This window comes from Lasioglossum baleicum, chromosome 12, assembly GCF_051020765.1.
Source record: "Lasioglossum baleicum chromosome 12, iyLasBale1, whole genome shotgun sequence".
NCBI classification, from domain to species: Eukaryota; Metazoa; Arthropoda; class Insecta; order Hymenoptera; family Halictidae; genus Lasioglossum; species Lasioglossum baleicum.
This window is the reverse complement of record NC_134940.1, coordinates 16,080,056-16,104,432: the sequence shown is the minus strand read 5'-3', so window position 1 is coordinate 16,104,432 and position 24,377 is coordinate 16,080,056. Positions and strand designations below refer to the sequence as shown.

At 41.7% G+C, this 24,377-nt stretch overlaps 3 protein-coding genes and 1 long non-coding RNA gene across 8 annotated transcripts in view; 3 read left to right on the top strand and 1 right to left on the bottom strand.

The window, feature by feature from the left end:
• LOC143214502 (uncharacterized) overlaps positions 1-21,760 on the bottom strand; it is a 27,100-nt gene extending 5,340 nt beyond the window's left edge. For 2 of the 5 annotated variants that reach the window (XM_076435668.1, XM_076435664.1), the window contains exons 1-6: positions 21,178-21,760; positions 12,570-12,955; positions 10,180-11,086; positions 8,460-8,746; positions 6,186-6,616; positions 5,529-5,659 (exon numbers count right to left, since the gene is read on the bottom strand). In XM_076435668.1, the coding sequence (XP_076291783.1) occupies positions 5,529-5,659; positions 6,186-6,616; positions 8,460-8,746; positions 10,180-11,086; positions 12,570-12,800 (1,987 nt within the window). In that variant the 5' untranslated portion in view covers positions 12,801-12,955; positions 21,178-21,760. Of the gene's footprint in view, positions 1-5,528; positions 5,660-6,185; positions 6,617-8,459; positions 8,747-10,179; positions 11,087-12,569; positions 12,956-13,499; positions 13,674-13,694; positions 14,966-21,177 lie in introns of those variants that run through there. The other 3 variants (XM_076435667.1, XM_076435665.1, XM_076435666.1) reach the window with 3 other exon arrangements.
• On the top strand, positions 14,508-18,050 carry LOC143214509 (uncharacterized). Its single transcript, XR_013010161.1, has 3 exons — positions 14,508-15,806; positions 15,878-15,989; positions 17,921-18,050. It is a non-coding gene; the product is annotated as an uncharacterized LOC143214509 (long non-coding RNA).
• Positions 18,083-20,425, top strand: LOC143214508 (acyl-CoA-binding protein-like). Its single transcript, XM_076435678.1, has 3 exons — positions 18,083-18,240; positions 18,943-19,057; positions 19,944-20,425. Exons 1-3 carry the CDS (start codon positions 18,226-18,228, stop codon positions 20,075-20,077), a joined length of 264 nt encoding a protein of 87 aa, XP_076291793.1. The 5' UTR covers positions 18,083-18,225; the 3' UTR covers positions 20,078-20,425.
• LOC143214505 (uncharacterized) lies at positions 21,449-24,377 on the top strand. Its single transcript, XM_076435670.1, has 7 exons — positions 21,449-21,608; positions 21,738-22,060; positions 22,512-22,634; positions 22,707-22,762; positions 22,847-22,925; positions 22,990-23,118; positions 23,400-24,377. Exons 1-7 carry the CDS (start codon positions 21,461-21,463, stop codon positions 23,604-23,606), a joined length of 1,065 nt encoding a protein of 354 aa, XP_076291785.1. The 5' UTR covers positions 21,449-21,460; the 3' UTR covers positions 23,607-24,377.

Here is a 24,377-nt window from a genome sequence, read left to right as displayed (position 1 = left end):
CCTAAATTCTTTTAATCCTTTAATTGTTTTAGATTAAAGGATTATATAATTAATAAAAATCGTTTTTCACAGTCTAGTAGCAACATGTGTTCGACTAAGTACGTTCAACCCTTAACTCCTTCTCTTGCAATTTATTCTACAACCACCACAATTATAATTACTTCAATTCCAGTAACATTTTATATGAAAATGAAAATTTATATCTATCGTATAGCTGACAATGAGCACTAACAATTAAAGATATAATCGTATTTCCATTCAAAAGAAGCCAATGCCGTAAATATTAGGAAATTGTCTGCATCAGTTGCACGACACAGCAGTCATTTATAGAAGCTGCTTTCCTTTTTTAATAATCCCAACAGTAGTACATCAGCCTTCTAAAATTCTTTTAATCCTTTAATTGTTTCAAATTCATTCATAATAAAAAAACTGTAAAGAACAATTCAATGTCTTTTATAATAACATCACAATATTTGTTTAAAGTTGAAGAGTATGTCTTTCTTGCAAAATCAAATTTCTCAAAAACTGAGCGTCTGGGGGAAAACTTAAAGGCAGATTCGGAATCAGCGCAAAAAATAGTGAAAATCGAAACGTCAAAAATATGTCGAAGTTTGTCGGGCAGCGTAATTAATAAATTGTTTTCCTCGAAAAATCCACAGTCTAGTAACGATATATGTCCGCATTCCTCGAACGATACACGTATAAATGGAATACAGCAAATTCGGTTGGAGATCGTCGTGACGAATCAGCCTCGTAATTACGAGGCAAGGAGTTAATTGGTAACGGCTCGATTAACGAGGTCGCTGCAATTGAAGATCTTCGAGTTTCGGCGCAGATGCTACGATGGTCTCTGCGTCGTCCTTCGAAATTCAGGAAATTCGCGAAGCTCAGCTGACCGTTGCGACAGACTGGGAAATTCCAGGAAGAACTCGCGCGCACGTCGCGAAAGAGAAAGAGAAACACGCGGCGTGAGCACACTTTTACTCGGCGCGAGTATGCGATGCACGGCGCGGCGCGACGAATCGCTCTGTATAGCTGTTCCGCTGCGACGATCTCGAAAAGAACAAAGCGCACGTTTCTTTTTCGCCTGACGCAAGCTCGCGATCTTGCGAGAGTAGGCGCGCAACCTTGACACTCGATCGGTTTCGTTCGGATCCGATCCGCCTACTTTTCGCGGTCGATCGCTCGCTACACGCGCCGCGTCGAGCGTCGTTGCGAAACGATTAACGATTTTAAGAAAGAGAGAGCGGCCCGAACCTCCAATCTTTCTCCTGAAACCTTTCGGATCGGAAATTTCTCCTGGATCGCCTAAATTCGATTATTGTATCTCCTTACGAAACGCTTGGAATCAAGTAGAGCAGATTATATTATTTTATTCGAATGTATTGCTACGTAAACACTTGTTTCTTCTCTAATTAATTTATGAAACTGGAAACTATGCAAGAGTATCTTCAAATTCTTTCAACGTTTTTTCTGCATTGCAATTGATCCACTCATTTTTGTCGTGTATACATCCAATCTGCAGATCAATTACCTCATGTAATGTGCGAGGACCATAATTTCATATTTTACGTGAAGAAAATAAAAATTAATTTTGCACGCGTCATTGTTTACCATTATAACTTTTATTACTTATCGATGTATCTTCTAAAACCTGTAACACCGTATAAATTCAGACAGTTTAATCAATCGATATACTTCCGATCCAAGGCTACGTGAGCATCTCTGTGTGTTTCAGCGTTGCGTCAACTTATCTATCGATTTGCTCGATGGAAGCGTCGACAGATCCAACTCCGTCGTTCTCTCTTCAATTCCAAGGAAGTACAAATATTTTTCGAACAGCTTGTGAAATATTTGATATTGAACTTTGGAGGATCTACACTACCGGCCAAAAGTTTGGAATCACGGCCTAAATTCAGAGAAACAGAAGGTTTATAAGAAGAACTGAATGCCTTTAGAACAATCAAGGAAGATTAACTAGTCAAAAAACTTACGAGCAGTATATTTTACATTTTGTATTATTTTTTTTATCAAGGAATATGTATCTTTCTTCAAATTGCTCTTCCATTTAAAAACCGCCTTTATTTTTAATAACAGCCTGACGTATTCGAGGCATCCTGGCAATTAGTTTTTCGAATGTTTCTAATTTGATATTTTTCCACGCTTCTTGTAGAAGTTGCCAAAGCTGTCCCTTTAGATCTGAATTAAAATTTATCGATATATTCGATTTTTACAAAAATCAACAAGTGATTCCATACTTTTGACCGGTAGTGTATGAGAGATTTAGAGGATCTTCCTCATGCGCGGTAATTGGACAGCGAATTTTCAGAAATTAAACATTCCTGTGTCAATTGCAGGAAGTAAAAACTAAATAGTCTTGCTTTCTCTATTAATTTTAAGCCTTTGTTTTTCGATTTCTACAGCTTATTAGAACTTCCGTGTTGCCGATAATTTCCTATGAGAAAAAGAGAATTGATATCTATCGTGTGCCTGTATCGTCACTGATGGTTAAATATCGATGACAGAAAAGTAGCATTTTATTTCCGGTTGAAAGAACTTCCGACACACTTGCATATTGAATAGAATGTGTTCGGAGTGTTCGATGCATCAGTCTGGCTCGGTAATGGATGGAGGATATCGACGCTCTTGAATTCTTTTAATCTTCCTGCTGTTTACAGCTCACCCACTCGATTTCGTGATATAATCCATAAATCTCCGCCGCACAATGGAATATTTGCCTCGAAAACTTTGGTTGTCTTAGTTATTAGAATACATGTATCATCGTTTTGCGTTGAAAGTAAAGATTTTTGTATTATTCGTATTTTTCATATGACGAAGATGTGTTAATTTTTTGTTTTCAGACACTTTTTCTGAAGAAAGTTCTGCCGTATTTTAATATTATTCAATAATATAATTTCCATTAGTTGTAACAACTTGTTGTCGTCTTCCAGATCACCTGTCAATTCCTGTTTCCCAATCACCCGCTAGCAACATGTGTTTTTGATTTGCAAGCAAAATTATCTGCTTATTTAAAATACGACAGAACTTTCCCTCGAACCTAATTGTAGTTTTCAGCAATTTTCACTACCTTATTGTTTGCCTGTTTAAAATTGTTCAAGTTTGAAGATTGAACTATTACTTACTGCGATACTTCGCATTTGTAGAAGTTTCAAGAAAGACATTTTTAGGTTTCTGTTGACAATGCAAAACGAATTGTACTGCGATGTATGGAGCACAAGCAGGGTGCGTCGTGTCAGGGTCAAAATGAAAATAACCAATAGTTACCACGATTTTTCGTGCATAGCCGATGGTCTGGCAAATAAATGTTTCTATAAATCTGCATACAACAAATTATAAAACACTGTTTTTAAAATAAAAGATTATGGTCAACTTGGTTTTTTAAATGCCACTATGTATTTTTTTTTACATATTGTTGTAGCTGACGTAAAGACGAATCGAATGACTCACAACACTATGAATGGTAAAATAGTTTTGGCCAACTTTTTGGGGCAAATACTCCACTGTAGATCCTCTCAGTAGATATTTTCGAATTCAATCTGACTCGTTTGTCATCATTTTGAAAAGAGATGCAGTCAAACGAAGATAATCGTGAGGAACTATCCACGTGGAAATGATCGGTTTTCCGTCTTCTCCAAAATCTCGAGTGCGTTTTGTTTCGGAACCTTGTCTCGCGCGGATGTCGAAGCATATTCGGTTAGGAGACGCATGCACGTCATCAAGCGCGCGACCTCCTTACGATCCGCGAATTCTTAAAGGTAAACGGCATCCGCTGGAATTCCCCTGCGCGCCCGTCCTTCTTTTCGGTGAGCCACGACTCAACGTAATCCGATTACGCTCTCCTCGCTCCGAAGATCGATTCTAATGGTGGAAGTGTCGGAAGATTGCGCATACAGAGATCTCAGCGGTTAAGAATGATCGGATCCGATCACCAGTGAGTTTCTATGAATCGCAGACTATTGTACGTCAGAGTCAGAGCTAAAGGTATTACATACACCGTTTGTCGTACGGTCTTCGAAAGCGTCGAATCGACCGCACCGAGACGGATTGTTCCGCAACGGTGAGAAAACGTGAGCTCGGTTTTTGTTCGCGGATTCTCTCACGTCGGAAAAAGAATGCCGCGATGGAAATATATACTTCTTTCTCGAGGAAGAGCCGAGAAACTCGGCTGGAACCCGGATCGAAGCGTCCGCTCCCCGGAAAGAAGACTTGTGTTTCATCGAGATTGCAATTCCATTCGCAATGTTCCATCAAGATTTAATCCTTGCTTTCAATTATTTGGTTTCTGGTGATCAATTTTCTAGCGACAGCTTTCTCTTGTATTTATTACTGAAAACTAGCTGCTTGTGGGCGTGCCGGCCCTCCGGACGGGTAAATAAAATAACTACATTTGTTGTACAGATCGCGAAACAAGACAAAAGTAAAAACAAATGTAATTTTATTTTAATTTAGGCTGCCGTGTGATTCTCTAATAAAAATTCGACGCTGTGTGTTCGACGACGAACTCATTGGGAATCAATAATGCGCAGCCAAACATGTCAATCTGCTACTTGTACCGTTCCAAAAATTATGATTTTTGCAGTTTGTCCGAATTTTCCGACTTTCCCTTGTAAGTGTCTCGAATTTCTTTTCCTGGAAACTTCTCCAGGACCATAACGAACAAAACACAAAAAGAATTACGCATGTCCATCGTTCGACTCGTGAGTTATGGTCTTGAGTTCATACAAAAATCCCATAGAAAAAAGCACTTTCATTTGTTCCTGAATTTTTCATTTTTCCAGGCAATTTTTCCAATTTTTCTTTCCCTAAAAACCTTATTCGGACTATTACGAACATTTTTTTTTTAAATTAGCGAAACCGGTCCAGCCATTCTGAAGTGATGCGCTTACCAACGAACAGCATTTAATTTTTATTTATATGGATTGATGAAGCCACAGGCTCTTCCATTAAGAAGTGTTATTTTAAATGATAAAAGAACGCTGCTCTTTAACAATTTTACGAACCACGTGTCGGAGAGTGACACCTCTAAATCTACACAAATAAAAAACAGCGCGAAAACGACCCCTCTTAATGGAAGACCCTTTATAGATTCAGAGTGTCGAGAACACATTAGGGAGTTGCAAAGACACAAAGCATTTGGCACTTGCTGTGGCAATACGTTTGGTCAACGAGGGGAACAAGGCTGGCTTCTGTCTCCATGTTTCTACACTCGGAGCTATTTCAACTCGAAAACTAAACGTTTCTTCCGACCTAGAACATTTCCATTCGCTATGATTTTTGAAATTTTATGGGTATGAAATTGGTACAATACCTCATACAATATCGAAATGTTTAGTAATTGATTAGAAATCGTACAGCAATTTTTAATGGCGCTTCAGAGTCACCATTCTAAGTGCTAAGGGTTCATATTTGGGACCGATCACGTGCCAATTCCCAAGCTACCCTTTCTGTGTCATTTTTAGCTACCTTATCGTTGCGAATGGAAGTTTAGTAGAGTGTTTGCTACTGACCGTAGGCCATGGTGTCATGGACCGGAACCATCTTGCTCTTCCTGGATACTTTGGGGCGCCTGATCTTCCTCGACCACCTGTGCCCGGCCTTCTTCTTGTTCGCGAGTATCTGCGCGGTCTCCGAGTTTCTTCTGCAAAAATTTATTTAAGTTACCGGGAATGATCTTCATAGTATTATATTATAGTATTTATTTAAATTGGACTAGGTTTACAATGTTTGTCTTATATCACTCGTCCCTTCATCCATCCATCCATTCATCCACCCCATCTATCCATATCGCATACCAAACCCTCGATAATCGATGCTAATCTATCCTAATATCTTACATCAAATTGGCTCTCCCTCTCTATCCCCTTTTGGTTATTTCTCCCTCCCCCACTTTTTTATCTTGTACTATCATTTCGATACTTCTATCTATTCTCTCTACACCTTCACAGTCCTCTGCCAGATGTTTTAGCTTTCCCAGGTGTCTCTCGTATATCATGCACATTCCCTCTTCCTCCTTTCTCCAACATTTGTTCCCTTCTTCCATATTTCCACATCCTATACCCTAGCCATTAGACTGGGAGAGACCTTCACATTTTTATCCAAAAATGCTCCACTGATCTGGGAAACTTGTCGTGCAAGATCGAGCCAAGTGTGCTACACGTACTTACCGCCAGCCATTGTCTCTATTCGCGTGGCGAAGAGGCGAGGTCGTCGGCTCTTCCAGGTCCTCCCACTCGGATTCCTTGCCGAGGATCGAGCCCGTCGTGGACCCAGCATACAAGCTGTTGACCCGCTCCTCTGTTGGCAGGCCGACGTCATCGTATACACCCTGCTCGTAATCCAACATCTCGTCAGCGTCCTCCTCTTCCACGCTGGAATACTCGTTCGCGATTGACAGGTAATGATCGTCGTCTTCTCGACCCGTCTCCTCGTTCTTCTCCGATTCTTTTTCAGGACTAGTAACATTTCTTGGGCAGACCACGTCGTCGTAGATGCCGTCGTCAACGTCCGTCGAAATTGGTGGGTCCTCTTCTTTCTTCAAGGTCCCCCAAGCCGAAACCACGTCGTCGTATTGTTCCTCCTCTTCTTCCTCATTTCCCTGATCCGTCGATTGCAACAGAAAGAACCAGTGAATTAGAATTGAGATAGAGTACGGAATGATTCACTCGTCCCTCGACTCGCGCACGACATTCACATTCGCATGCGTGGCCTAAATCGCGGCGATCGAGCCTGCTACCTTACGGAGAGGAGATCACGTTCGGTGCAGGCTGAGCGAAAAATATTTGCACTTCCTTGGAATTGAAGAGAGAACGACGGCGTCCGATCTGTCAACGTTTCCATCGGGCAAATCGATAGATAAGCTGACGCAACGCTGAAGCACACAGAGATGATCACGTAGCCTCGGATCGGAAGTATATCGATCGATTGAACTGTCTGAATTTATTGTGCACGGTGTTACAGGTATTAGCAGATGCATCGTTAAGTAATAAATAGACTGCGGATCTTTATCCATTTATGAAGAAATTGAAAATTCAAGAATGTTGTAATGTTGCTTTTAATGTAACAAAGTCGTTAAAAGGGATGATATCAATTTTTATATTATTCCTGCTTCCTACAATTAATGCAAAACATTTTTATTTTGCATAAAGATCCGCAGTCTAGTAATAAATGTTATAATTAGGGATGTGATCAAGTACCTCGGAAACAGGTTCGAACTTTGATTGATTGAATTCGAACTCTCTATAAGTACTTCGAAAAATACATATAAATAGTACTCCTAAGTATACTCGAACCTGTGCCAGACAGTTTCGAACCTTTTACAAGTACATACTTTGGTAAATGGAAGTAATACTTGCAAGTATGCTCGAATCTTGGTCGCACACTTTCGAAACATTTATGAATATCGTACCAGGAATTCTCTGATTTTTCTAATCATTATTTTTTTAAAGAATGGTAATTATTTTTATATCCTTTATATTATTTTTTTACTTTTAAAATCAATTATTCTGTCCTTTAATGCAAAAGCAGGAAATATCATGGATAAAAAAAGAAGTAGGCTACCACCAAATATTGTAAATGGAATACTATTCTTAAATAGTTGCGAACTTAATAAATAAAATGCTTAAAACCCACTATGCAGTTCTGATTTCCAAGATTCCATTCCTTTCAACATCGAAGCACTTATAAGTATCTTTTCGAAACTTGTAAGTACTCATTCGGAGGTTCGATATCAGTTTGTATGAAAAATGAATACTTTTCGAATATAATCATTGAAACATTCGAAACCCATGAGATCGAACTTGGCTATTGAAATTGACTCGGATTCGTGAGTATACAATTGAACTTTGATCCCATCCCTAGTTACAATGGTAAACAATGACGCGTGCAAAATATTTTGATTTTCTTCAGGTACAATGTTAAAATTATGATATCATATGTATCCTATCAATTCTCGCACTCATTTCTTCTCGCCTCTTTCCAAAGAATTTGAAAATACCATTGCATTGTTCCCAGTTTCATAAATTAATCAATAGCAGAAATAAATGTCTGCATAGTTTCTGTATGTTGCAACTAATACAGACAATTTTTATAAAAACCCGCAGTGATTATAAACGAATAGAAGTAAAAACAATTCTGTGGTTGTAAGGAAGAACGCCATACGTCACATACTTTCACTTTCGAGGTATTGCCGTTTAAAGTTTTCGTCACTAATTCTTCCCACCGGACATCGGTCAAATTGCATTATTTTTTTAAGCTTTTCGAATTTGTTTTCATGACTTCTTTCTGGTAAATACGTAAATACTATACTCTACAGCTCAATGAATGCATAAACTCTTTGAAATTGTGACATGGGCGTGTTTTTCCTTACAGTCACAGAATTTAACTCGGCTAGAATCGCGGATCGAGGGACGGGGACATGCGTCAAAGAACATGCGTCACACCTGATCGATCGGATCGAGCGGTCCTACGTCGTCGTACGATCGATCCTCGGCCTCGTCCTCGTGCTCATAGTCCCGCTGCTTCGAAACGCTCTTGGCGCGAGTGCTCCAGAGAAAACTGTGGTTGACGCGTGTCTCCGCCGATGTCGTATCATGCGTTTTCCCTTCGACCAGTTTATTCCCTCCGGTTTTCACCAGCTGGCTGCGCTCCAATATCTCCGATGATCGTACTCGCAGCTCCACCAATATCTCGTGCCACAAGTCCACGCCTTCGTCCGCATCACCACCTGCTGTTTCGCGTTGGAGAAAATCGCCGCGACGTGTTACAACCTGTTGCCTCGCGACATCCGATTGTACATTCAACAAGCGTTGTTCGCGAGACTTTCCTAAGTTAACGTGCGTTTAGGGTTGCCATCTGCAATCTATAAAATCCCCGGACTTTTCCGTCCGAAACTTTTCCGCCTTTTACAAGTCTGTAAAATCAACAATTTTTAAGACATCGAATAATCCTTTGAGGTTCGTTCAAAGGTCACTAAAGACCACAAGTATATTCAAATTTGAACAAAATCCGAGACAGTGATAGTGAAGCAAGTGTGAGCGAGTATGTAACATCGAAAAACCCGGACCCGTAAAAAAAATCTCCCCGGACGTCCCCGGACGCACTACATATAATAAAAAGTACGACAAATCCGAGGAGAACCGGACGGATGGCAACCCTAAGTGCGTTTACATTCAAGCTGTGATAAACTGAGCGACCGATAAGACCGAATATACTCATTCATTCTATTCTTTGAACTCTTATCCACTAAGAGACTTTGTTTCGTTCAGGAATAGCGTCGTGAAAGGACAGATACATCCATTCGAATCACTGAAACATGCATTGGAATTGTTAACTAGCCCTTTGCACTTGAGCGGCGCGGGATAGAAATGAGATAGAGCGATGATTTTTTTTTAAATTGAAGCTGAAACATCGCAGAATGTCGGAAAAATAGAGAGTTTATAGTACCAACGTTTTTTAACCTTGAAAAAAATCGTTAAACTTGCACAATGTTAAGAAAATTGTTGTTTATGCAATATCACGCGCCAAAAAAATTTTTTTTTTTGAGATGCTATACATCATTTCCATGGAAAGCTCCATGTTGTTCTGAAAGGGGTAAAGAGGGGTTGCAAGGTCTGCTCTGACCGAAGTATGCCTGGCGGTAGACGTGAAACCTCAAATTATTGTGATACGTGCCCTGACAAACCGAGGATGCATCTTGGAGATTGTTTTGTAAAATATCAAACAAAACCAATTACAGAGAGTAATATTTAACAGATTTTGTTTTGTAAAACGTAGAGATAAATCAATTATTGAAATTTTATTATTTGTATACGTTTGGTTGAGTATAAAATCATTTTAAAGTATGTACCTGTAAAACACTTGCCTAATATAGCCAAAATCGTTTCGAGTTGCTAGTTCGCCCGAGAGAAAAAGTCATCGAGTGCAAAGGGCTAGATGTACGATGTTCATTCAGAGGAAACAATCGAGTGCAAAGCTTTAATTGTGAATTGAACAAGCACACACGATCCATAATGGCGTCGTGTTTGAGTGATTGCAATTAGGAAAATGTCTGCATCGATAAAAGTACCACAACAATATGATTAAAAAGAAAAAGTTTCGCCAGCGGCAAGAGCCCAAAGCATAGTATCTGTACTATTTAGAAGCAAGACTATGCATCCTTACCCTGTTTCGTTGCGTCCGGAGCGGAGTTCATCCTGTCGACGCGATTTTCGTGCTGGTTCCTCGAGGCGGGAACGAGCAGAGGCACCGTGGCACACTTTTCCTCGTGCGTGATCACCGTCACCGGTTCCGCGCCGAACTCGTTCTTGTCGTTCTCGTTGCGGACTAGACTGGCACTTGTCGCGGACGCCACATGCACAAAGTTCGTCGGCGAGGAGATCTTGAGGAAACTGAGCTCCTCCCTGGAAAGACTCCTGGACCTAAGCCTGGAATTCAGTGGTAGACTGTTGCCGGTCCTCGCGTCCATGTTAGGCTGCTTCAGGGAGCTCAGCGACAAGCTGAGGCCTGTGATCTTCTTCCTCTTGGCCCTCTTGGATCCCTTGGCCAGGTAGTCCGGTACCAAGTGTAGCACATGCCGCGTGAACCGCTTCTTCTTCTTCTTCTTCTTCTGGAAGTCCGTATCGTCCTCGACTCCGCTCTCGCGGTCTCTCGACGCCTCCAAAGAGCTCGTCTGCTCCTCGAGGTTGCTCGAACAAGCCGATTTCACGAACACGCTCGTGTACAGAGTGCTCCCGGCACTCTTGTTCTCCGAATCTCGAAGCGTTTCCTCGACGGGACACGACGGCAGCTCGATCCTCTCGTAATCGCTCGAGTTCGACCTCGTTCGAGTCTCCTCGCCCGAGAACCCCGCGTCGTTCGACTGGCCACTCTGCTCGGTTTCCGCGAGGTTTGTCCAGGTCTTATCATTGTTATCGTTATCTAACCGTCGATGACAGCCAATCTTCTGTTTCGCCACCCGTTCGACGATAAAGTCTGGCATCGCTTGGCTGGTCCTCGATTGCGTTTCCGTCGACAGGTCCGGCTCGGACGATAGCGTCGTCCTTGAACTTGGAGTATTCTTCTCCTCTGCCTGGAAGGTTCGTCGCAATCATTTGGTGTCCGATTTGTTAACCCTTCGAAGACGAGAGTATCTCTCTACCCCGCCCCTTTCGCTTGGTCGAACCAGCAAATACGTTAACCCTTTCATGTAGAAAGACGTCTCGGGTACGCGTTCCTTACGTCATTGTACACATTCGCGTATATAATGTTCGATATCAACAACAAATATTATCAGGAATATGTCTACTATTGTTCCTAGAAATCTGTACGAAATGTCACTCTTGAGCTTATGATGATAACAAATTATTATTCAATGGAGATCAATATTGTCTTTATTTTAAGACTTAAGTCGTCAAACGGTTTAGAATCGCCGATCTATCAAAGCGACTAATTACGAAACAATCTATCACGATTCCAGTTGATTTGTGCCGTGGAAAAGTGTACGAGACCAGCAAGGCACGAAAGCACGAGTCGGATAACGCGATCGTAAGGATCGTTTATGTGTAATTACGGATTGGCGAAATCTGTCAACAGATGGGTGAGCGTTGTTGACCGTCGCCGATCCCTCGATTAAAGTTATTATGAAATCCGTAAGCGGAACGGTGACGTACCATCTTCGGCAAGTAGGGGTAGACTCGTTTCTACGATTGCTAGGGTGTGGACTGCGCCTTCTCATTTCTCTACATATAATGCAAAGATGGGGTTTTTCAGTAGTCAAAAGCGCTAGATAAAAGATCAATCTAGGCCGCAATCGTCCTCAAAGGTAATTCGCATTATTCGGCAGCATGTAGCTGTCGTAGCTTTATGAAAATAGCTACGTGAACGTAAAAATGGGACTTTTGAGGGCGATTGCGGCCTAGATTGATCTTTTATCAAGCACTTTTGACTACTGACCAGAGGCGAGCATTATTTGGCGAAACAAATATTTCAAATACTATTTAATATTTTAGATTTTATTTCTACAAGAAAATTGGAATTCTACAAGAAAAACAAGGACTATGCATTAGGTGATTGCTTGACAAGCGAGGCATAAAAAATTTTTCTATCTTCCATGGTTGAAGAACAAAAATTGTATTGCACAGGATCAATTCTGGAAGACTCGGGGCTCAACGACCAAGTGCATTCTCGACAAAGTACTGAATCTGACTCTACTGTACACAATAATGACTCTATTATACTGTATGAGTATCGGTGAAGCGCGATTAGAAACCACAGAACGGAGTCGTCGACGATCCCAGAACATTCCATCCAACTACAAAGTACTTTCCCAACAAACAATTGCTCTAGAATCTTCGGACTAACGGTACCGATTCGAAAGGATTCCCGCGAGAAGGACGAGCATCGAGCACGTAGGTCAGACGTCAGAGGACCCGAAATCCGCGACGACCTTCGAGAGAATTCGAATGCTGGTCACGCGTGGCGAGGAACTGTTCCCGCGGAGAAAGAAGCAGTTAGAAATGCGAAAATAAATTCGAGTGTAGACAGTAAAAAGCGTGTAGAGAACGTGTGCAAACCTTTCGACCGGAGTTTCCCCCGAGGTTTTCGCATGATGGTTTCTCGGAGACATCGAGGTCGGTGTTGGCACTCGACGGATCGCTTGCATCGACCGGAAGCAGTTGCAGAGGCAGCCTGGCCCTTTTCAGAGCCAAACTGTCTAGAGTCGCGTAGACGATCTTCTCCGTCGGGAGGAAGGACTTCCGGTCCCCGTGAAGGAAGCTCCTGTTGGCGATCGGCAGCAAGCTCATTCTCGTCTCGTTGCTGCAGCTAGGATCAAGATCTCACGAGAAGTCCATCATCATTGTTGCGGGATCGAGGATCCGTTCGCGCGAGACCGACGTTTCCATGGCGAACCGCAAGGCTTAGCGCATCGTCGACCGATTTCCCTCGGCTCGGCTCGCCGCTGCCAACAAAAAGGAATTCGAGCTATATATGGAGAACGGAATTCCGGCGAAACACCGATAACAAAGCTGCAACGTGCTCCGTTATCGGGGGCCGACTGCCGTGCACGCTCGATCCTTTCGGAAATGAGTCTATTTGTTTTTCCGCTGCGCTAATAGGCGAGTGTTAGCAAGTCCCCGTTGCATCGATGATAATCGACCGCAGCGTTATCGGAATTATCCCTCGGATACACATTGTTCTATTCGTCACGATTACAGTGATTAATCCTCTTTCTGAGTGACGTGTATTTTTTACGACAATGGCTGGGTGTAATTCGAAACTCCAAAAAGATTGCAAGCATTGTTTACAACTTAATAAGACTACAATTTTTATCTTCTTTATTTTGATAGAATTATGCATTTATACCAAAACCGATTAGGATAAGAGAATTTAAAGATGTTACGTTATTCGCGACTTTCCAAGATGATTTGAAATACATTTTTATTCAACTTCGGTTCTCACAATCAGCTCGGACAAGTTCAAGCGCAATAGAATTGTAGACGTACTTATGAATGAAAAATGAGCGTATCAAGAGCGATAAAAAGATCGAAACGATTTCATAAGTATTGCTCAAGCAAAAAGGAAATTTCTATTCAGCTCTCCAGTGCACTCGCTCCGTCGACAGACTCGATCCGTTCCCGATCTGCTCCGAACACCAGGAAAACGTCAACTACCCGGCGAAAAATGTTGAAGTCGCTTACCGAATACACGATAAGGTTCTCTATCAGCGTTCCCCGGGAATCACGCGATTATTTATTGTTACTCAAGCAAGTTTCTGCTTCCGTCGCGTCAGCAGAACGATCGGCAAACGCCGATGCTCTTGGTCAGCGGAATTTCAGAATCGGTTCTCGATCCTTCCCACGTTGTTGCGATGCTTGCTCGGGCACGCGACGTCCTCCGCGCTCGCGAGTTGTGAAAGCGGATGATCGTGCCTCGTCGAGCCGAATTGCATCAACGGGGACCGTGGTCCCTCAGAATAATCACGGTCGTTTAAGAACAACACGGAACCACGCGTCGATCAAAATATTTTACTTCTTAGGCGAATTTATCCGCGGTCGGCACTCGTTCACGTTTCACTGGGACACACCACCGTGTTGTCGTCGCACACGCTTGGTACACACGCATTTTCTATTGTTATGCCGCGTTCTTTCAACAGTTTTCTCTGTGTCAACACTTTGCTAATTGCAGCGTCCGCGGAGCGCTCGGTGCGCCGCGGGATCGACGGAGGATCGACGATCGAGGATCGGCGATCGAGTGACAAATCGGTCGCGCTCGCTGGATTTTTCGAGCGGTTTTGCTCCGGCGCGACGGTCCCGCGTTCGCGATCGGCCTTCTCCGCCGGTTCTCGCTGGCTCTCGTCGCCGAGAGGCTTGAGACACCACTCTTGTATTCCTCGAATCGCCTCGGCCTTCCTTTCTTTTCGCTCTCTCTCTCTGTCTCTTTCTTTTGCTCTCTCGCTCGAGCACACTTTTCGCGTCTCTTTCCCACTTTGCTTTCGCAGCCGAACACCGCTCCGGAAAAACCAGCGAGCGCTCGCTCGCGTTAGTCGCGCGCAACGCGTCCACGAGCTTCGGATCCATCGGACACGCGATTCCGCATTCTTCCGTGGATTTCACCTGGCCAGGCTTTCTCGGCCGCTGCCCTTGCCCACGTAACAGTTCGGCGTTTCAACTCGACGCACTCCGAACAACACCGAAATCTCAGCCGGAAGCCGCAGTTCGAACAGACTCGATCATCCGAATCCTCTAGCTGCAGTTGCTCCATTTAATAATGCCACCGCGATTTCAACCCTCGTCCACCCCTCATGCTTATGATCGACTAATAACATGATCTACTCTTCAGGTTATTATCAGTTGCCAATAACGCGCTGTCTCAATCCTTGCGAAGCAGGAGTTCCATTTTGATCTAGAGCTACAACTAGACTGCAGATTTTCATGCATTTATCACAAAGATATTGTTTTCTGAATTTTCAAAATATTGTTATATTGCTTTCAACCTGATAAACATGTCAAGAAGGAAAATGAATTTCTATTCTACTCCAACTTGTTGCAATTCAGGTAGAACATTATTATTTTGATCGACTGTCCAGGTGCAAGTAGACTGCAGATTTTGATGCATTTATCACAGAAATATTGTTTTCTGAATTTACAAAATATTGTTATATTGTTTTCTACCTGTTAAACATATTAAGAATGAAAATGAATTTCTATTCTACTCCAACTTGTTGCAATTCAGGTAGAACATGATTATTTTATCGCGAAGATCGACTGTCCAAAATTTCAGAAATGCAACGAAGCATTTATATCATTCTAATAACAGTTTTAGTTGATTCTCACAGTCACCTAATCTTCGAAAAAGAGTTCCGCAATTTAATTTCTAGAAACACATTATTCTTCAACATTTTCCTCCTGTAACTGCGATTTTCGAGATGGTCACCTGTCCCGACACATTCGAGTGAGTTCATCACGATGACGTACCTTGCCGTTTTACTTTAGAATCGCAAGTGTTCATACTGTCCATGATTTCCGCGGTTTTCACCACAGTGCCCGATTTTCTACGCTCCAATGCAAAACGCAACACGGCGAATGATCGACAAAATTGCCGCGGTTACCGTACTTTGCACGCTTATCATCGGCGGAACGTCACCGCTTGACGTTGCATCATCGCCAGCGTTTCAATGAATTTAATTACCGGCCGTCTACTTTATCGGGTCGCGACTAAATCACCGAAACGTGTTCCACCGACGCGTTCGTTAATCGGCGACGGCATGTTCCCTGGATGGCTGCACTTTCGTCATCGAAATTCCACGCGAAGTATTTATACACCTGTTATCTTGGCGCATAGTTGGTTACGTTGCGCGTGCGAATTTCGATTTTTTTCATAGTTAACAGGAATGTCTGTCTACCGGATCTAGGTAAAGGGATTGATGCGGAGATTGTTCAAGATTTGAGAATCATAACAACGTACGGACCATTCGGATTTGAGCCAGTGTCTAGGTCAGACCTAATCTATAATTTCTAGACAATCATCGCCGTAAGCACAGTGAGTTAATAGCGAGTGCAATCCGTCACGAGTTCTCCCGCCAAATAGCAACAACGAGCCGCAATCGTTAGGTATTATCGAGGAATGAAGCAATTCATGATATCTCATTTTTCAAGTAGAACTGTATGCTTCTATGCTCTACAAAACCAGAAATTGTTGCCTGGTAAATAGCAATTAACACTAACCGTACCACGACCAGTCTATTTTTTAATTATTGAAATTATAAAGAGGTTTCCATTCGAAATTATTCAAGAAATTTCTTTATTCAAGCACGTATTATTATATTATAAAAATATATACGACACATTTTGTACCTTGTGCAATTTGAGAAAATTTCTTCTTCCGTACGAGACATGGTGACTCAAGTTCAGCTATTTTCCTGTACAATTTACTTCGAATCGAGCTAAGATCGAGTTCTATCAATGCTGTGCCAAGGACCTCGTTCGAGCAAGATGTTCTATGAGTCAGAAACGAGTCGGCCCCCCTTCTCCTCTCGTTGGAACCGAAAAAGAGGAAGTAAGAGGCGACGCATCGTTGTGGCACGAAAGCCAGAAAACCGGAGTAATTTAGTAACGAAAACAGTAAAATGACTCCGACGAGCCGATCGGAAAACGAAAGGCTTCCAATTGAAACGCGAGTTTTCGTCTGAAGCAGCCCCGTCGAGAGAATGCGGGGAATCATCGAGATCAGGGGGAGGGTAGTCGCGTAACAAAACTAGCAAAGAACTAGAATCTAACTAGATTTTACTAGATTTTGCGTCGAAACATGGGTTTGTGGGGATCGGCATTTTATCCTTAAACTAACGAGCATAACTGATTCAACACACTTTAAATCAGAACAACTTTTTATGAATGGATCAACCGACTTCAATTTCTCTGTAAGGCTAGAAGAATTAGTTTAGTAAATGACGTCTAACAAATATTTTGAAAAAATGCATTTGGTCGGAATTGCGAAAAGAAATAGTAAAAATTGATTTTTACTACATTTTTAGCTGGGCCTATAACGAAAATTTAAAAGATGTACATATTTGGTCAAGTCGTATAAATTATATACGCTCCGAAAATTTCGTTGAAATTGGTGAATTGGTTCACGAGTTATAAACGATCAAAAGTGATAAAAATTGCAGTTTTTCAAAATCTCGGCCATTCTACCACTTTTGATCGTTTATAACTCGTGAACCAATTAACCAATTTCAACACATCACAATCACAAACAACAAAACACATCTTTTAAATTTTCGTTATTGGCCCAGCTAAAAAAGTAGTAAAACTCGATTTTTACTATTTTTTTTTTTTTTAAATTCCGACCAAATGCATTTTTTTAAAATATTTTTGGACGTCATTTATTAAACTAATTCTTCTAGCCTTACAGAGAAATTGAAGTCGTTTGGTCCATTCATAAAAAAGTTATTGTATAATAGTTTAAAGTGTGTTGAATCAGTTATTCTCGTTAGTGTATTTGAGCAGATTTTGGGCTGGGTGAGGGCTCATTCTAAAGAGGAAGGTTAAATACAGTCCGCTCTGGTCATCATGTCAGTTAAAAACCTTTTTTGCGACAGAAAAATACATTGGAATCTGCGGTTGTCTTATCGATTTTTTTCTCGACTTTGTACACCCGTATTATTAGATATAAACATAATCTCGTTAAAATCACGACCAGAGCGGGCTGTATTTAACCTTCCTCTTAAGAATGAGCCCTCACCCAGTCAAAATCTGCTGAAATAAGGACAAAAAGCCGATCCCCGCAAATTTAATGGACACGTGTTCGCAAAAGTGACTTGTGCGAAAGCTGAGGTCATTGATACGGTTACGCTGCTCACTGTGCGGTTATGCTCTTCGGAAGATTCCTCTCGCGATACTAAATAAATGATTAGTACGGTTTTCAGGACGTGCAACTGATCCGCGGTACGGCGATACAAACGGACAGCGACGTTCTTCGAGTATTATCGTCGCCGATCAAAAAACACGATTAAGTCATGATCTGTACAATAAACAAGTCGCACGATCCGGGAGTGAACGTTGATCGCGCTGTAAATTAATTTCTGGAGAGCGCATGTTTTCCGTTGTCGGTGAGAATTGAACTGGCCGTTGAGGTGGGGACACGAGGCCGGATGGGATATTTAATCGATGCATAGGTAGATCCATTGCACAGTGATCATTAAGCGCACGTAACCAGTAACTTCGCGGCAGAATGTCTCTCGATCAGGTAACTGTGATTCTATCTTTCCATTCTGTTGTTCATTCGCCAGCGAGTTTCTCCGGGAAAACGGGTCAGGATCTTTCGCAGAAAAGAGGAAAACACGGCGGTGCGGTCGCCGGTCACTCTCGCGGATTTTCTCGGATTCGTTTTAACCGCTAACCGGTTGCTATCGCGGTTTTGTTGCGATCACAATGGAGATAAAATGGCGAGATCGAAATGGAACATGTTTAACACTTTAGCTATCGGGAGGATTTATAAGAAAACGTTTATTAAGAAATCTATTAAGAAATCCTTCGATTGTTCAAGGACCACTGTGTGATCGGCGTTAAGTAAAGTGTTAACAATGATCACCACCGATCTACGGTTGTGGAACAATTCTATCGCGATCTGCTGTTACATTGTGTGAAGTAATGTCGAACGCGCGAGCCCCGATAAAAACTCATGCTTTCGAGATACCGTGCGTAATTTATCGGGACTCGCGTTGTTCGACAGATAAGGAGCGCGGAACAACGAAGGGAAAAAGAATATTGATCGAACAAGAAGTCCGATTATTTTCTTCCGATTGGAAAATGAGCTAGAGCGCGCTAAACGTGTAGCAAGTTTTTCCGCACGGTCGTCATGAAGGAAATGTCGGGTCGAAAGTTCGTGGGGAACAAGGTCCATTGTTTTATACCGGGAGCTTGACTTTTATGTTGAACTCTATTACAGAAATTCGATGAAGCGGCCGAGGCTATGAAAAAGTTCTCCAAGCGACCTACAGATGAAGAACTTTTGGAAATTTACGCTTTGTTCAAGCAGGCAACAACGGGCAACGTTAACACTTGTGAGTGTTCTTTATTTTTTACCACGTTTTTATTAGCTCGCTTTCTTGTCTGTCTGTTTGTTTGTCTGTTCGTTTGTTCGGTACAAATTTTGCAATTGATTTTAAACTAACTTCCCGATGAGCTAGAGACTTGAAATTTTAAACATAGCTTAGAACTGGATGACAATGCAATATTTAAAAGATTTTTTTTAAAGAAGCCTGTGCGTTTAGGAGATATAAATTATTAATAAATTTAACCGTTACACCGAGATTCTCCGTCGACCCCCCCCCCTTTATCTTTGATATTTTACATTTATCCTTTTTACCATTTTACCCTTATCTTTGACATTTTATTATTCAAAATTGATTGTAAAATTTCAAACATACAAGACTAGAAAGCAGAAAATAATTATTTGAATAAAAATAAATTTTTTAAACATATCAAAAACCAAAAATATCATTTGCAGTGCATAAAATTGTTAGTGATTTAGGTGTTCATGCATCAATTATCTATTGCATGCGCCCCACGTTTTTCGTTTTAAATCTTACAAGTATTTTCATAGCTATTCAAAATTCACAATCACAAGTTTTCAGGACTATCTGTACGGGGTTAGGAATCTGTATGGGGCTAGGAAAAATTATTTTACACTTTTTAGTCCGTTTTTTAAACGTGGTATTTTTTAAAAATTTATCTTATACTTTTTAGTCCGTTTTAAAAACGTGGTATTTTTTAAAAATTTATTTTTATTTAAATAATTTTTTCATTCTACCATATTTTATTTTAATTTTTCCGAAGTTGTATAACCATTCGGAATTTTTCGAAATCTGCAATTCTCAGCCGAAGATCTCGCTAATGATTTAATATTAACTAACTTATTTTTTTAAAAACGTTTCCATAAAATTCCAGCCAGGCCCGGGATGATGGACTTGAAGGGAAAAGCGAAATGGGATTATTGGAAGGCAAAGGAGGGCATGTCCAAGGACAAAGCGAAAGAAGAATATGTCAAGCTCGTTGACTCGATGAAGCCAAAGTACACGTAACAAGTTCAAAGAGTTATTCCACGCGTTGCAACGAGTGCACATATTTGTTATGTTATTAGACGATGTTAACGTTGAAATAGAAGCATTATCCATTGGTTTTCCGCTCCTCCCACCTTTATTACCTAATAAAAGGAACAAACAAATCGAGAAATCGAAACAAAATCGTAAAGAAACACTCGATCATTTTCCCACGTAATTCGGACATTTTGCAGGCCAGTGTGCGCACGCATCCGCTGGCCGCGACCATCAGACTATTCCATCTGTGTTCTATGTATCTAATAATTGTACACGTTGTACACTTTTTCTGTATCCCTGGAAATTATGTAATAAAAAGTTTCTATACAAATATATACTCGCTCATTCTCGACCTCAAAACTAAATAGCGAATCAAATGAAATTGCGAAGAAAAATTGAAATATTCCATGCATACTTCGATTATTTTTTAATTGAATTTTGAATAGACTGTTCCATCTATATAGTGATGGCTTGCAAAATCATTAACCGTGATTTATCACTAGACTGCAGATCTTTATGTATTTATTACTTATGGAAATGTTCAAAAAAGGTTAGAATATAAAATTCGATAGAATCTTATTTCCAAATTTGATTTACAGTGATCGTTAAATCACGATCACAATTTGAACTTTATTCACGCCGTTATTTTTTCATTTAGAGTGAATCTGTTCACTGTCATCCTAATTCTTCATCTCGATTGAATTAGCTCTTTTTTTAACCCTTTGCACTCGGAGTTATTCTAATCCGAAAACCGAATCTTTTTTCCGGCCTGAAATTTTTCCATTTGATATGATTTTCTTAATTTTCTCGATATAAAACGGATTACTACCTGCTCGTACAATACTTTCAATAGTTTATTAAAATATTAAATACGTATAGTAATTTATTAATAAATTCTGTATTCAATTGAATACAAATTTAATAATGCAATAAATAGTTTGAATAAAGGTATAAGAATTATTAGTGGCGCCACTCCGAGTCTCCATTCGAGTGCAAAGGGTTAAATACAAATATGTACATCAATTAGCTTGCAGAAAAATATCTGCGTAAAACCAGGTAAAACGTAGATTTGAAATTGATCTTACCTTTTCTGTATGCAGGTTGATTCTGGGAACCTGGACATGTTACTGCTCTTTTTAAAATAAAAATAGATAAGAATGATAGAGGAAAAAATCATATGTCATCACGAAAATCACAAATCACCGTAATTGGGAACGAACGTGATCGAATCACGACCGATTCAAATGTAGCAGTTCACTTCACGCCATCCCTAGTTCCCTCTAGGCGATCGTGTTGAACAACGTCGGTATTGCTGATCGCGCGATCCAAATCGTTGATACAATACTGATCTACACTCGCATCCCGTTTATGGCGAAAACCACTCCTCGACACTTGGCGGCGTCTCGCGTGTGTGTGTCAAAACACTTTAAAAAAATGAACGCGAAAGCTGTCCTGATACTGTTGATTTGCAAGTGCGTCGCGAATGGCCAATTTTTAGACGACGACTATGACCAAGGTACGTAGAGGATCCCCGCTGGACTGTAGGTCTTGTGGATCTTCGCTGGGTTTGTTTAAAACCGCTGCGAAACAGCTGTGTTACCGACCGCTTCCTCAGCTGCTGTCAATGCTACGTTTTCTAACCTAGGAGCAAGACGCGCGCTCATCGAGAGACTCGGCAGGCTGTCCGATAGACGAGTTGCAGACAGTTCGCGGAGTTTCGACTTGAATTTGGACAATTTCGGGTTGCTCCGAGGATACGCGTTCCATGACGACGACAAGAACCGGCGAAATGCTGCTGGGAACGAAGATACCACCGAAATTTGGAAGGGACGATGGATGCCCGATAAACCGGGTCAACCTGCTCCACCACCAAAAATCTTTCCCAAAACCGAGCAGGCCTCACTCGGCCTTGAACCTATTCACGGGGTGCCGATGGGAAACCCATCGCCGAATTGCGATGACGCCAAGGTACGTAACCGAGTCACAGACGAGGATAGATGATGATGATGTAGTAGATCGTCGTTGTGGTCGGTAAGGTGGACTGTACTTCCGAAAGGCACCGGTGGGCGATCGATATGAAAGGAACATGAAAAAAATGAATGGACCCCAAATATAAAATTTTAGCTTCGGGGATTTTTTAGTTTTCGAGATATTTGCGAAAAACTGCAGCTACTATTACATTGGATTTATTTAGCCTATACGCACAGCATGGACGTGCACGTATAGGCGAAAACGTGCTCCAAATTTCATACCAATCGACCACCGGTACCATTCGGAATAATATCCGTAAGGTGGAACGGAATTCGGTATCCAACTAATTTTAGTTGAAAATTTTGAACAATTTATTTCGCTTTGTCCTCTCGTCTGTGGCCAATATCGTCACAGCTGTTCTCGTTTCTGAAAGCATCTCGTCCGCTAGACAAACCTGACCGTCGACTGGAATGGCTCACCAGCTGACTACACCTGCTACCAGCCAAAATTTAGACCAAACAGGGATGTATACCCCACGGAATACTGCGAACGGATTCCCAGGAATTACGTGGTAAGTATGCGTCCTCTAATTGAGAACCGATCAGCTACATCATCTCCTTCATTCTCGTCTCGTTGATTCCAGGCACTACACAAGTGCATGCGCGAGACAATAGAATACGACGACGAGGTTCCGTTGTTGTAAGTACCACCCTGCGCAGTTCTTTTTGTTAGGATAGAGGCTACCTGTTTATCTAATATCGATTGCGCTATGTCTTTCTTCAGTGGACCGCATAGACCCCTTTGGCCCGTCTACGGGGAGTATAAGTTCCTGCCGAAGCAAAGATGGTTGCATAGTCTAGAGGTACGCAGTGGCGTCGCGTCGAATCGAGCTAACAGGGCTTACATTTGATTCCGTCTGTCCACAGCACGGCGCGATCGTCGCGCTCTACCATCCGTGTGCCAATCCCTTAGAGGTGCAGCGTCTGAAGAGCCTGGTAGCTGGTTGTCTACGCCGTCACATCATCACTCCTTATAACATGTTACCCAGCGAGCGTGTGAGTGAAACCCTCTACCATCTTTGGGAGCTTGGGGGTTGGTACAGAGGAGATAGAAGCATTTGAGGGTAGATCTATACGCAACGTTACCGCAAAATCCCTTCCAAGGAATGCATGATGTCACATTCCAAGAATTGTCCCACCAATGTACCAATAGTGGGGGTAATTAACTTCTTGTTGCTGCTTGAAATGAACCGCATAACTGCCATCTCTCGAGCTCCCAACGCTATCGACATTCCCCGCAACGAAACTACTAAATGCGTTTGCTAACGATATTCTAGCCGTTGGCCCTAGTCGCCTGGGGATGCCGATTGAACATGGCGTACACGAACTCCGAAGCGATAACGACCTTCATCCGGAAACACGCGCTCAGAGGGCCGGAAGACATACCGAGAGACGGAGATTTCGACGAAGGCCTCGTCCGAAAAGCCGAGACCGTGTCCAACCTTGAAGACTCGAACCTGTGTCCCGTCAACGCCTTTGCTTAAGTCTTACTCTACGTTCGCGTCTTTCCGTTTATTTATTCACCTATCGATTTATTTATTCGTTTACCAATTTACCCGCTTCCACGTAGACTTGTATTATCCGCGTAGACACGGTTTATCCAGTCAGCACTGATCAGACAAATCTCTGGTGGGTGGCCGAATAGTATAAGACAGATCAAAATAATATAAGTAATCGTTTGTAAACAAAGAATGTTTTTCAATCGAACATAATGTATATTTTTTAGAATTGACTTTCATGTCCAAAATCGTACATAGCACTTTAAGTGTGCTTATTTGCACAACTAATCATTCTGTCTTGTACTCTGCTGCTCAGACCCATCAGAGAAAAATATTCTTCTACGATCTGCTGTCGCGCCCAAAGATAGACTACCCGACATACAGTAGAGTTGACTGTAGAACCTGAGCAGTAGTCTATCAGGCGCTGCATCGTACAGCGGGAATGCGAACACGTGAAAACTTTTCTCTGAGGGATCTCTAGCATTCCGACAACCGATGGTTAATACATTTGGGTGTACATGGTTATACGTACCGAAGCATTGGCATTGATGTCTCACATTCCCACGACAAGTATTCTGTAGGATAAGACGGATACTCGTCGGAACATTTGCCTTAATTGATGCTGATACGTTTTGCAAGCCTATGCGAGTAATATAAAGCTACTTCCGTACGTTCCCTATATATACTCTCTTTCTCTCTGTATCGTTTGCGTGCACTCCTTGCCCTGAGAAAAATAAAGAAAGTACGAAAAAGCTA